This window comes from Fragaria vesca, linkage group LG3, assembly GCF_000184155.1.
Source record: "Fragaria vesca subsp. vesca linkage group LG3, FraVesHawaii_1.0, whole genome shotgun sequence".
Classification (NCBI taxonomy): Eukaryota; Viridiplantae; Streptophyta; class Magnoliopsida; order Rosales; family Rosaceae; genus Fragaria; species Fragaria vesca.
The window spans coordinates 23,370,429-23,383,930 of record NC_020493.1 but is presented as its reverse complement, the minus strand read 5'-3'; the positions used below and the strand labels follow the sequence as shown (position 1 = coordinate 23,383,930).

Genomic DNA, 13,502 nt, shown 5'->3' with positions numbered 1-13,502 from the left:
ACGACAACGTAGAAAGAGGAAGATTCCAATCAAGAAGAAAGAACCTTGATTGCTCAGTGTGAGACTCTTCTCTTTCGTATAACATTTCATTACTTTTGAAAAAAGACGAGTTTTAATTACTGAATATGAATATATGATACGTTCACTAGAGAAGAAATATGAAACAGAAGAAACTCTAGCTACCTATAATCAGAATAGAATGGCATCCCCCACCCCCCCCCCCCTACTTGTTGGAAAAAAAAAAAAGTGACTTAGGCTTTTAGCAGGCTAGGCAGAGACGGTCCATGTCTAGGCAGTTTGGGCCGTGATGTGTCTAGACCTAATGGGTAACGGGTAACAGGCCGTGATGAGCCTAGACCTACGCATGGTATTCGATCCTAACGAGGTACGGGGATAAATGTGTAACGGGTATGGAGATTCCCAGTATTCAGATTTTTGAATCAGATACGGGACGTTTATGATATTTTAATATTTGTTCCCGTCCCCACCCATTTAGGATTAGAAATATTATTATATATAATTTATTATATATAATTTATAAATAGATATTTATGTAAAAATTGTTTGCAATATTTTTTTTCTTATTCTGATTCTCATAATGAATATTTATAGAAACTTTTTTTTTAAGCGAGAGTCGTATTCGTTTTTGTTAAATTGAATAAAGAAACTTATTTATTTTGGTATTTGATTCTAATTTCATATTTGTGTATTTCTAAATTTTTTAAAAAATTAATTTATTAAATAATTGTTAACGGGGATCCGGGCAGGTATAGGAACGTAATCACCAAAGGGGATGGGGACGAGGAATCCCTTACGAGGTTTGGGACGGGCATGGGGATTGGAAATGAAATAAGATATGGGTATGATTTTTTAATCCCCTGACCATACCCTCCCCTGTTATGGCCTCATTATGCTGATGTTATGGTAATTGCGTGTTCTACAACATTGCAGAGTTTCCAGTACTAATGTCCTTGAAAGTATTTCTTAGATCTTTTCTAGTAACAGTATCAGTACTAAAAAAAATTATGTGTAAGATGGTTTTGGTCTTGTGCTTCCCTATGAATACACATGCATAATCATACAAGTATCGCTCAAAATATATTGTTCGTCTCCTTTCTATTAGCTTATGCAGCTTTCATTCCGGGACATGTGCTTCTCCAAAATATTTACCAAAATGTGACGACATTCATCGATCATGAAATTGGTAGGTAATATTCCTAATAAGAAGTTCAAAATGAGAAACTTTATATCCCAGCCCATTCAGGTTGGGTCGTGCTTGGAAACCGACCCCAAACTAAGTCCCTTGAAATTCGCGCGCGCGCGTGGAGGTTACCCGCTTCCTGCTTCAACTCCGTCGTCCCCTTCCTCCGCTCTGCTTGAAATGGAGTCAAGGTACTTTCTACTCTTTCTATTACATTCAAACTTGTTTGGGTTGTCTTTTATTTTGTATGGATTTTTGGGATTTTGATCGATGATTAATGGTTGGGTTTAACTTGATCATTGTTGATTGGGGCTACTAAACTTCATTTCAATTTGCTTGGCGGGAGGAAATTGATTGATACTATATTTTGTTCTTCGTTGGCTTCTGGGCTATAACAAATCAAAGGTTGTGTCTTTTGGCTTCATTCTCAAACCTTGAAGAGAAATTTTGGATTAGTTTGCTGTCATCATTGTTATGCCTGTGTTGTTTTAGCTGAAGTTTCTAACTTTAGGACATTTGCTTCTCCAATAAACTTGCTATAATGCGATTACTGTCATCAGCATAATTGCTGTTTGTTTTTCAGGGGGAAACTCCATGATACCTATGGCTTATAAGCAGGTTTGTATGAGCTCATTATTACGCACGGGCTAAGCATGACTGCTGTCCTTCCTATGAAAGCTCAACTGTTGCTGGTAATTTCATAGTACTACAGTCTACCTAACTACTATTCCGGTTTGGCGGTTAAGTATTTGTAAGGTGATAACATTGTCGCTAGCTTTCAGAATTTTGGTTCCAGTTGCTTTGAAGTATTGATATTGAAATCAAGTGCTCTTCATTGGAACACTTGTATGTCTGTCTATGACTTCCCCCAGATTTCAATCTCTGCATCTGACTTCAACAGCATTAACCAAGAAGTCCCACTAAATCATGAACAACATTATACCATACTACAGGAAAGGATTAAGAAAGTATTACGTCTCTGGCAGTTCTGTGCACTAGAGGTATGTCTCGTACTATAATAATGATTTTAACCCTTTCAGAGGTTATTCTCAACTTTAACAACTTGAAATGGCGCCAAGGCTGGCCTTCAATACTGTTTAGAGGTGTTTTGGTAATATAGACCTCTGTCAATCTTTGGGTTTAATGATCTACCCAAAAATTGTAATTTGCTTCTTTTCTTTCTCATTAAGTCATTCTCTCATTTTAGTAATCAACTGATGCTGATAATGGATTTCTGCAAAAGCATAAAACAAACTTAGAGATTTCATGTAGACACTCAGACCTGCATCTTGGTGAATTTGTTGTTCATTTACTATAAGAATACAAATTGCAGATAAATGAGGTAGGCATTGTGTTAAATTAATTTTTTGATAAGCTGGATGCATATTCAGATAGATTATATTATTGGATAAATGATGCATTCTGATCTATAGCTTTTTTCTGACTTTCTGCAACTCCAAATATAAATTATACGGTTTGGATTCAATCCACAAACATGGCAAGTCAAAATAAACGACATTCTCTCTTTTCTAGCTGCTTGGAGCTTTTCAATTATTCTCATGAAAAAAGTGCTTGTTATCAGTTTTTCTTTTATAATTTGGGTGGGTTCACAGTTGCAAAGTCACTTGATCGATGGACTAGAAGATTTCTTAAAAAAAAAATAATATATATATATATATATATTAAAAACGTTTATGTAGTTCACTTATAATTATTACAATTACTTTAGTGAGTTTTTCTATTGGCGAGACTTGTTTCGGTTATATATGTGTTGATTTATCTTTTGGAGAACCAAGAAAGTATTTGTATTTGAGTTGTAAAATTTATACTTTCTAAATCATGCTAGTGCTTGTTGTTTTTTTCTATGCTAATACATTGCTCGGCTTTCACATATTACCCTTGTATTACTAATCAAAGGTTTTATCTCTTAGATTTACTAATTCTAAAAACCAAATTTGGAAAGGCTTGGTCTCGGCGTTGGAGACTGAGATGAGTGAATCGATTCTCTGTTTATTTTTAACCAATTTTCATTTCCTCAGTCGATTTCATTTCTCTGTAGAACTTAGAAATGTTAGAATGGTTTTGGTAAAAAAGAAAGCAGTGTCCTCCAAGACCCAAGGTCAAGATGCCATAGGAATAACTAGGCGCTCATAAACAATGAAAGATATTTTTGAGGCCATCGTGTTCAACTAAACGAAGTATCAAACATTACAATAACACAAATTGGAACGACTTGTAAACGTTGTCTGGCTACCTGCTAATCACAGGGTGAGATTAATTAGAGAACTGTTTGATATCATTTTCACACATTTTAAAGTATTAAGCAAGTTTCGGATCAACTTCCAGTTTTGTAGTTGAATTACATATGATTATCTTATTGGCCGGCAGCAAGTTGAGATATTATAACATCTGGGTTTGGTGTTTTCTCAAGCAATAGGTTTTAAATACTTGACATTTCTGTATCATGACATTTTCACCATGTGAAACCGAAGATTAGGATCACCTTATTCAGACAACTAACTCATTTAAAATGACTTCTATGGCCAAGTTGTTAGTTATCTATGTCAGTTTTGTAGTTTCTCTCGAAGTTCCACGAGCTTTTGGGTTAAATAATTTCCACAAGCTTTTGCCTTTGGTGGGTTCCAATGAGGCAATGACCTGCAATAGGATTGGATCTCTAATGATACATATCGGTGGCAAGGTTCCAGTGAATTGAGTAGGAAAAGCTGCTGTAAATTTGCATGGGTCCTCAGCATCCAATTATGGACGGTAAAGTTAAAGCACACTGATTAACCGGTGTGTGGAACAGTTTCACCTCAATAGTAAGAACCAGAATTTCACCCTTTCACCCCGGGTCTTGTTCCTCATTTCCAATCAGTTAAAGCTGTAAAAGATTTAGGGAGATTTATTGGGTTTCTTTGCTTAGTCAATGGAGACTTGTATTGCGTAGTCACAGTCTCACAGTCAGTCTTCTTTGTCTCCTCCCTTCACTGCTTCTGTCTGGAAATCAGTTGCTGGTTTTCAATGGCCTTCTCCTCTTCATCATCGTCAACTCGCAGCTGGAAGTATGATGTCTTTTTGAGTTTCAGGGGTCCTGACACTCGCAAAGGGATTGCAAACGAGATCTGCAATCGACTTCGTAGAAGTGGCATTAAAACGTTCATGGATGAGCATGGACTTCAAGTAGGGGATGTTATTTCTCCCACACTCATCCAGGCAATTAAAGAGTCAAGGTTTGCAATCGTAATTCTCTCAAAAAATTACGCTTCTTCTGCTTGGTGTTTGGAGGAACTTCGAGAGATTTGTCAATCCATGGAAGACAACAGAATTTTGCCACTTTTTTTTGAAGTTGAACCTACTGATGTTCGATATCAGAAGAGGAGTTTCGAAGAAGCTTTCTCTAAGCACGATACCTCTGGGCGACATGAATCAGAGAAGGTGGAGCAATGGAGAGCTGCTCTAGAAAAAGTGGCCAATATCTCAGGGTGGAATACAAATGATTTCAAGTAACCATTGTGCCTTCAATTTCAATTCTATATGTTTTACCTGACGCTTCATTTTTTAATCCTTATAACTCTTTAATTCTTCCTTGTAGGACTCACGAAGAACTTGTTGACAACATTGTGGAATCTCTCCGCAGTAAAGTTACACCTGATGCAATTGAATTCACAGATGATTTCCAAGCATTTGGAGCAACAAAAGAAGCGACAGACAAGGTTATGAAGGCGCTAACAGATTACAAGATTACTGCCGTTGGTGTCCACGGCATGGGCGGCGTTGGGAAGACAAGCATGGTGAGACATGTAGCTGCACAAGCCTGCAGAAATGGTACTTTTAACCATTGGATTATGGCTGTTGTATCCCAAAACCTTGACTTGAAAAAAATTCAAGGTACATTGGCAGATTTGTTGGGCTTTAAATTCGTGGAGGAGACAGAAGCTGGAAGAGCCGTTAGGTTGCATAAGGAGATCATGAGAAAAGAAAAACTCCTGATAATTGTGGACGATGTCTGGGAGAGAACAGAGTTGTCAAAGATAGGGATTCCCCCCTACAATGAGCTTCAAAAGTGTAAGTCCAAAGTGCTGCTCACCACGAGGAGATTGAATGTCTGTAATGACATGAAGTGCCATGAAAAGATTGCCCTCAAGCTTCTCTCGAAAAAAGATTCTTGGAACTTGTTTCTGAGAAATGCAGGAACAATTTCTTTTGAGTCCACCTCGTTTGAGGAAGTGGCAAGGAAGGTAGCTGGAGAGTGTAAGGGTCTACCGATTGCATTGGTAGCTGTTGCAAGAGCACTCGGAGATGAGGACCAGGAGGAATGGAAGAAGGCAGCTGAACGACTAGAGCAGTCGCAATATGTCAATCCTAACCATGAGGAATGTGAGGAAAATGCTTTCAGATATATACGATTAAGCTATGATTACTTGAAAAATGAAGACCTCAAGTCATGCTTCTTGCTCTGTTGCCTGTTCCCAGAAGACCATGACATCAAAATAGAAGACTTGTTCCGGTACGTGATCGGAAAAAGATTGTTTCGAGATGCCAAAACAATGGAAGTAGCCAGAGGAAGATTAGTTACAGTGGTCAAGTACCTGAAAAATTCTAGCTTGCTTTTGGATAGCCAGAAAAAAGGATGTGTAAAGATGCATGATGTCATCCGGGATACAGCCATTCAAATTGCCAAATCTGAAGATTGTCATCGGTTTTTGGTAGAAGCTGGTCGTGGTTTAAAGGATTGGGCGCCACGCGGATTACATGAAGGCTGCACTGCAATTTCACTGATGAACAACAAAATTCGCAAGCTACCTGAAGAAGAGTTGGTATGTCCAAATCTCCAGATTTTTTTACTAAACGGGAATGCTGAACTAAGGAAGATCCCTGAAAAGTTTATCCAGAATCTGAAAGAGTTAAGGGTCTTGGATCTTAGCAACACTGGTATTTCCGTATTACCCCAATCATTTAGTCTCCTCACCAACCTCCAAGCTTTGTATTTAGATGATTGCGACAAATTGATTGACATTTCTGTTGTGGGGAAACTTCACAAGCTTGAAATTCTTAGTATGAGAGAACGTCCAGGGGGGGAATTGTCGAGAGAAATAGGACATTTGACCAATCTAAGGATTTTGGACGTCAATCGCTCTTTGACATTATTTGATGGGAGAGGAATAAAGGAACAATCTAAGGTTACAATTCCATCTAAAGTGATATCAAAGTTGCAAGAATTAGAAGAATTGTACTGTGGATTTGAGGAGGACGGGTCGTGTGTAGCTGAGGGACCAACAGAAAGAACCAATATTATTAGGTTTGATGAGTTAGCTGGTTTATCAAATTTGAAAATATTGCAGGTTGGCTTATCCGATGAAGGTTTCAGCCCTAAAAATGTTGAGGTCGCACCAGATTGGGATTACTTTTGTATAAGTGTCTTTGGCAGATGCTGGTACTCTATCCCTGCTTCATACGTACAAGGAGATCGTAATTCAAGATCCTTGTTTCTTCTTAATGGAGCAACCATCAGTACCTTGCCTGATTGGTTTATCAAAGCGGTGACAGAGAAAACAGAGAAGCTAGAGTATTACCGCTGCGGAGGGATGAGTGACATTGTTATGGAATATGACCATGGGAGGTTACATAAACTCAAGCATCTCACAGTTACTGGGCAAGAAGACGAGTTGAAAGAGTTGATGAACACAAAAAGACGAGTTGAAACAGGACCAGTGTTTGAGAATTTGGAAGAGTTGCATCTGAAATTAGTGTTCGACCTAGAGGAGTTGTGTGTTGGTGAGTTACCACCTGGGTCTCTCTCAAATCTCAAGGTGTTTCATGTGTATTATGGTTGGATTTTGAGGAGTGTATCAAAATTTGTACAAAGACTACCAAATCTGGAGAAACTAGATTTAAACTCTATGCTCAAATTGGAATATGTGTTCAGATGCGAAGGGTTCGAGCCAGAACAATCAAAACTGAGAGAGATGCATTTGTTGTGGCAAGAAGCACTAAGAAACATATGTAATGGTCCCGCTCCACATGCAATGTTCCAGAGTCTTCAGATTTTGACGATTTACCGTTGCCAGCTGCTGCAAAGTCTGTTCGCATCTGATGTAGCTGAGTGTCTTGTTCAATTGGAAGACCTTCTTGTAGAGGATTGCCCTTTGTTGGAAAGAGTAATGGAAGCAGTGAACAAGGAGAAGACGGTTCTACCAAAACTGAAGAACTTGGTTTTGAAGAATCTTCCTTTGTTGTATGGTGCAATTGCTGCCGTTGATATTGAGTGTCCTTCATTGGAACACTTGATGGTGGTGGGTTGCCCCAAGCTTTTATTTTCAACCTCTTCCGATCTCTTCGAAGCCTTCAAAAGCAGGAACCAATTTTCATTTTCAGCCTCCACTTCTCACCCAGTCCAACTCCATGATCCACAACTATACAAAACTCTACGTGACAGGTATTGACGTATTTACTTAGTTTGTTCTTTTCTTCTGTATTTTGTAGGGCAGCAATTGGGCAAAAACTGATTTGATCAATTAATATCTGTGATTCAATTTTTATTCCTCCCACTCTTTTAAAACAATTGAGCTCTCACGACAGGACAGAACACGAAACACATTTAAAATAGCATTTTTATTTTCATTCTTATTTTTCTTTGTTATCAGTAATGTGAACAACAACAAAAAAATCAAAATTATGCATAATACTTAAAGTTAATGATTGTTTCGTTTTCTTTACTCTAGTAATGCAAGTTACAAACAATATTATGGACACTCCTAGAATGTTACTTTCCTGTTTAAATCTATAATTTTAATAGTAATTCTTCTTTTCTTTCTTTTTTTCCTATTTTGATGCAACAGAACATCTGGCTTCATATTGCGAAGAGTCTAGCTCAGCTTCTGACTTCCATTGCAGGAAGTAACCAAGTTCAACTCTATTTCTTTGTCCAGGTATGCTGTGTGATCAACTGAATTATTTTCTTTTCATTGAATGGTAGATTTCTTGTGATGCCATAGAAACTAAAAATGAAACCTTTTTCTAAGATAATGGAGTTCTCATAATTCATTTGTTTTCCCAATCTTCTGTGTATTAGTGATTCAGTGCAACAAGCAAATTTTAACTTCAATTTTCTTTTTCGCTCCTATATTCTTATTTTCTTGTTGTAATTCGTCGTTATCAATCATTTCTTGGACAGTAAATTGATTGTTCGACAAATCCAGCACTCGGATACTAGATGAGAGAGAAAGTTCTGGAAGCTCCCCAGAAAGAAGGTTAGAGCTCAAATCAAGAACCTCAAGATGAGTCAAGGACAAGAAGGAAGCAACACTTTGATGTGGGGAATTTTGGGAGAGATTCAAGTGGGTGAGATGTGTGAGATTTTCAAGTGCTAGTTTTGATGAAGCAAATGTAATAGCTTGTTTGAGTGTGAGACCATCGCAGGGCAATGAGATACGGGTGACCCAACCAGCCGCATCGCAGTTGATGTCTTGCCAGCGGCAACAGTCACCGGAAGTCCAGTTTAAGGAAGAGGGAGAAGAAAGAGCCAGAGCGAAGGACAAGAGAGAAGTATGTTCAGTTGGGTTGCATGCGTGGATGATACTAGCAGTACTACTCAGTATGTGACAGGATATGATAAGAAAAAGAAGGAAACAATGAGGGAATTGATGATCTAGACGTGGACAACAACAACGAGCATGAAACCGCAGGGCTCCTTTCGTCAACTCCCTGGTTTTATGTTCCTGCTGGGATTGGGTTCACTGTAGGATTCTGGGGAGTGTGGTTCATACTTTAGTTTCATATTAAAGGTACATTGATTTTCAATTGTGAATTTGTGGCACCTGAATCGTGAGTGATGCTGCTGAAATGCTGCCTCTTTTTCATAAGTTCAATCCACACCTTCCTCTTTAAGGAAAACTAAATCAGTAGCAGGGTTTCAAATGGGATGAGAGTTCTATAATATGATTCCAACATAATCATCAACTCACTGAAAATGAGAGAAAACATTCAATGAATCAGCAGGGAGCACCGCAAATTGCAAAGATTATTCCGCATGTGTCTTCTAGTACCTACTAGAATTTGTGCCCGCGCCTGGTGTAGGCGCGGTTGATTAGGTTAGCGACAGTAGGGTGGGATATTGATGATGATGATAGTGTACATGGAAAAAATGAAAAGTAGAGGGAGTGTTTAGTTACAGAAGAAGGAGTGTTATATTCTCGTTGCTACAATAACTTTTTTCTCATAGGGAACATAAGAGATTAGAGTACTACATTATTACATTTGAACTGTCTAGTTACAAAAGGTAGAACAAAAACTCTGCTATACAACAGTTTTAGATAGCAGGTGTACATCATTCTAAAAAGAAAGTAGTTGTACATTGATAAATAAAAAAACATCTGCTCCTAGTGTTCCAAAAATTGTTGTTTCAGTTACAGCTGCAGTAGTAGAGCTTAATCTGGTGTTACGTTAAAAAAAAAAAAAAAACAAAGATGACTCTAGTAGTCCAGTTGTTCTTGTACCAAGTGCTCCACACTTTGAGAAACACCAGCAAAATATTGAGCTGAAGAACGCTTCGCATGCACCAGCCAAAAAAATGAAGTCATCAGTAAATCTGTAGAGACTAAGAAACCAAAAGTAACAAAAATGGAATCAATAGAAGAACATGATCAAGTTTTGTAGCCTAAACAATCTGAGAATCATGATTGATGACATGAGTTTATGAACATCTTCTATAACTATAAATTGATGAGAGATAACCTGAACAAAAGCAGATATTGATATTGCAGAAACTTAGTGAACACGTTATTGTTTGGGGTGGCAGAAGGAAGATATGTGAAGAGGAGTGGTAGGCTATACAGAAAGAAAGGCAAGAAAAGTCAAGAACCTCATGTTGTTAACTGATCTAAGGGTAAGTGGAGAGGCAGAATCACCCAACCTTTCTGTTGAACTTCTCAAGGGAATTGAAATTGACCACTTTCTGCTCCTTTTAGCTGAATCTATTATCACATTATGATGACCCAAAGAGTGCTGCAAGTGGTTATTAAGCTAGCCTGCAAGGGGAATATGTCTTGGTTTAAACTAAAGAATTAATTGGTTTGATGAGAGCGAATTCAAAAGATGGCATGGTAGCTAAATTTGAGCAAAATCGATTCAACACAAAAACAACAAAGGAAACTAAACGTAATTGCAACTGTAAGCCTAACCTTTCAGATGAAATAGCCATCGAGTAAAGTTTGATATTTGTTGCTTTTCTTCTTCACTTATCCCTTCTTGTGTAATCGTATATTTTTCTGTTAGATGAAAGACTTTAAACTAACAAGCCACAACAAAGAACTATTCAACGAATGTAATCGTATATGCTTTTGTTCCATTAGTTACAACCGGTAATATTTGACAAAAGTCTCCACCAAGTACAATAGGCATTCCATCAAAAGGAGGAACATCTTCTCCTTCATAATGATATGATAATATATGGACGATGCTACAAAACCAAGCAATCACCCAAGATGAAGGTAGAAAGGAAAAACATACTTAAAGGTCTCACAATCAAATGCATGAAGTAATTTCAGCCTGGCCACTTCATTTAAACAGAGATGTTTTGGTTAAGTGTTTTAACAGATCATTTTGGTTAAGTCTGTCCACAGTCTTTATTCTGCAATATCAAGTGATCAATTAACGTGATGTCCAGGCCCCTCTACCTTTATTTAATTATTACTAAATGTAGGTCAGTTGGTCAGTCCAACTTTTTAAGGAACCTAGTTTCATAAGAAATTCTCTTTTGGCTTTGAAAAGACAAAAATGGGCAACAAATCTGCTTTCATTTGTCTGTTATTTTTAGAGAGAGAACTGTGTTTTCTGTATCGACTCCATATTACAGTAGCAGTTATTTTTAAAGAACTGTATTTATAGATCAGATGGAAAAGAACATTACCAATAACTGCATGCAATTTGTTTGACATCAGAGCCTTAAACGGTGCCAAATCTGCCAGATGGGAACAAAAATGAAACATAACTTATGAGATTGAAGCACTGAGTACATAGTAAGCAAAATCGCATACAAATCAATTAACTTTAGACCAAAACAACACAATTGCATTTAAATGAGATCACTGAATCATCATACCCGTAAGTCTGAAACCAAATATATCTGGTTCCTTCAATATGGAGAGAGGAAGACAACCTGGAACCAACTTAATGAGATCGCTGGTTCCTCGACACTGTTGAATATGCAATAAACGATTCGTATACCAATCTTTTCCTCTATGCTCCTCAATTAAAAAAGGCTGAAGAGATATGAAGTAGGTTCAAACAATGCTAAACATAATAGAGCAGTGACCACCTGGAACAGGCTAAACAGCATTATGTATCCAAAGATTATGCAGCAACTACTTCAAGTCATCTGCAAAAAGATTTAAACTATTCCAGGTCAATCAGGTTGTTTCATGATATTCAGAAATTTGACATTTGAAGATGCAAATGAGGTCTCAAAAAGGTAAACCTGAGAGCAGTCATAGTTGATTCATTTGATTTCCACAGTAGATTGAATTTCTCGTCCTCTATAGCTTTTCTGTAACAACCTTCAACCCTCCCTATAGGAACAGAAATAAGAATAATTAAATAAGGGATGCAGACCTTGAAGTAAATATGAGCAATTAAAGGCCAACTGCATATATAACGATTGGCGCATGTTAAAAAACATAAGTATTGCAACATGGTAAAAAACAGTGTGTGTTGAAGTTTTTTATAGAAACTAACAGAGAAATCTTTTCAAACTATAATATAAATGAACGACATGACATAGTTGAAAACTGAGTTACCATATGTGATCAAATGAAAATTGAAATTGAAGGAAATTGAATGTGCTATACATAATAGTAATAGTCTAATAGAAACCAAAACGAAAACAAAAATATATAAAAAAATCCAAAATCAAATTGTTGGTCCAATATCGGTCATTTGTAACAGCAGAGATTATAACCATTCATATATACCTAAAGAATCAAAGAACTATACCCGGATTACCAAATTACAACCACAGTTAAATCACATATCATTCCAAAGGCTTAACCTTCAAGTCATTTTCATAGTCAGATAACATCATCACACATGCAAACATATAATATCAATGATTCCAATTTTCGTGCCTATGTACACCACCTCACGTTAAGACCATGTATCTGATTAAACGTCAAGATTTCATACACAACAATCTCAGTCTTCAAAACAGTCAGAAATTTTCAGAGATTTAGCCAAAATCTCACTGACCTTGTGATCAATTGAATCAATGAAAAATTCCCAACATGAAGTCAGTTCCCAACTAAATGCAGAGCTGCTGGACCAATTCTTCCTTTGATCATCCAATATCAAATTCCTCTTTGCAACACATGAGAGTTTGAAGTCAAAGTGTTTCAAAGCTGATGCTGAAAACAGATTTTAGTAAATTCATTGTAATCTATCAGCACATATATTGACAAATCTATCCATCCAAAATTGATTGTAATAGACACTTCAAAACCTCAGTTGAATGTGAGAATGCATTGTGATTTTCACCATTGTGACTTAGTCAATATATTTATTCTCCATTTTCACATTAAAATGCTGATTTTCCACGGGCAACAAACCACGCATCTCCATTTCATACTAACATCCCAAAATGTTTTGATCCTAAACAACTCCACGGTACACAATGTCCCATAAAATATCTTTAGTACCACTTTGCCTCCACATGGAGCTTCCTTAATCAAATTAAAGACTATGCTCTCTATTCGAATGTCCAAATCTAGTGCATTCCTGTTTATCTTCCTTCTCCGCGCAGCAACCGATTATATAGAACTAAAAACTATATTTGACCGAAAACAATCTCCGCCAAATCAGCCAATTCCTCAATCCTTACATCAAGTATCTTATTTAAATTGCATGATCCTTGTCTGCTAATAATTGATCATGTGATTTCATCATCATCTCGATAGATGATCTGGATATGGTTTTTTACACCAGTAAATAACAGCAGGTGTAATCATGTACTTGTACATGTTAACATGGTAAAAATCATGTTAATCCAATGACAAATTGCAGTCGCCCCATCTGCCGAGTTAGTAAATGGAACCGACAAAACACAAACAACACCAACAACACAGACAAACCTAGACCTAAACAAACTCAAATCGCAATCACCCCACCGGCCTCATCAATCGCATAAATTCAAAGGCCGTAAGGCCTATTCCTTCTCACCAAAGCAACACATATATATAGAGATATATATATATATATATAGAGGAGAGAGAGAGAGAGAGAGAGAGAGAGAGAGAGAGAGTAGTTAGTT

At 37.2% G+C, this 13,502-nt stretch overlaps 1 protein-coding gene and 1 non-coding gene across 2 annotated transcripts; one reads left to right on the top strand and one right to left on the bottom strand.

The window, feature by feature from the left end:
• Window positions 1-4,063: 4,063 nt before the first annotated feature.
• Window positions 4,064-8,912, top strand: LOC101303025 (disease resistance protein At4g27190-like). Its single transcript, XM_004296105.1, has 4 exons — window positions 4,064-4,707; window positions 4,797-7,640; window positions 8,044-8,133; window positions 8,379-8,912. The coding sequence occupies exons 1-3, from the start codon at window positions 4,226-4,228 to the stop codon at window positions 8,072-8,074; spliced, it is 3,357 nt and encodes a 1,118-aa protein (XP_004296153.1). The 5' UTR covers window positions 4,064-4,225; the 3' UTR covers window positions 8,075-8,133; window positions 8,379-8,912.
• Window positions 8,913-10,559: 1,647 nt separating this feature from the next.
• Window positions 10,560-12,607, bottom strand: LOC101290936. Its single transcript, XR_184300.1, has 4 exons — window positions 12,446-12,607; window positions 11,679-11,769; window positions 11,304-11,579; window positions 10,560-11,162 (listed from the first exon to the last, which is right to left on the bottom strand). It is a non-coding gene; the product is annotated as an uncharacterized LOC101290936 (transcript).
• Between the last annotated feature and the right edge of the window lie 895 nt (window positions 12,608-13,502).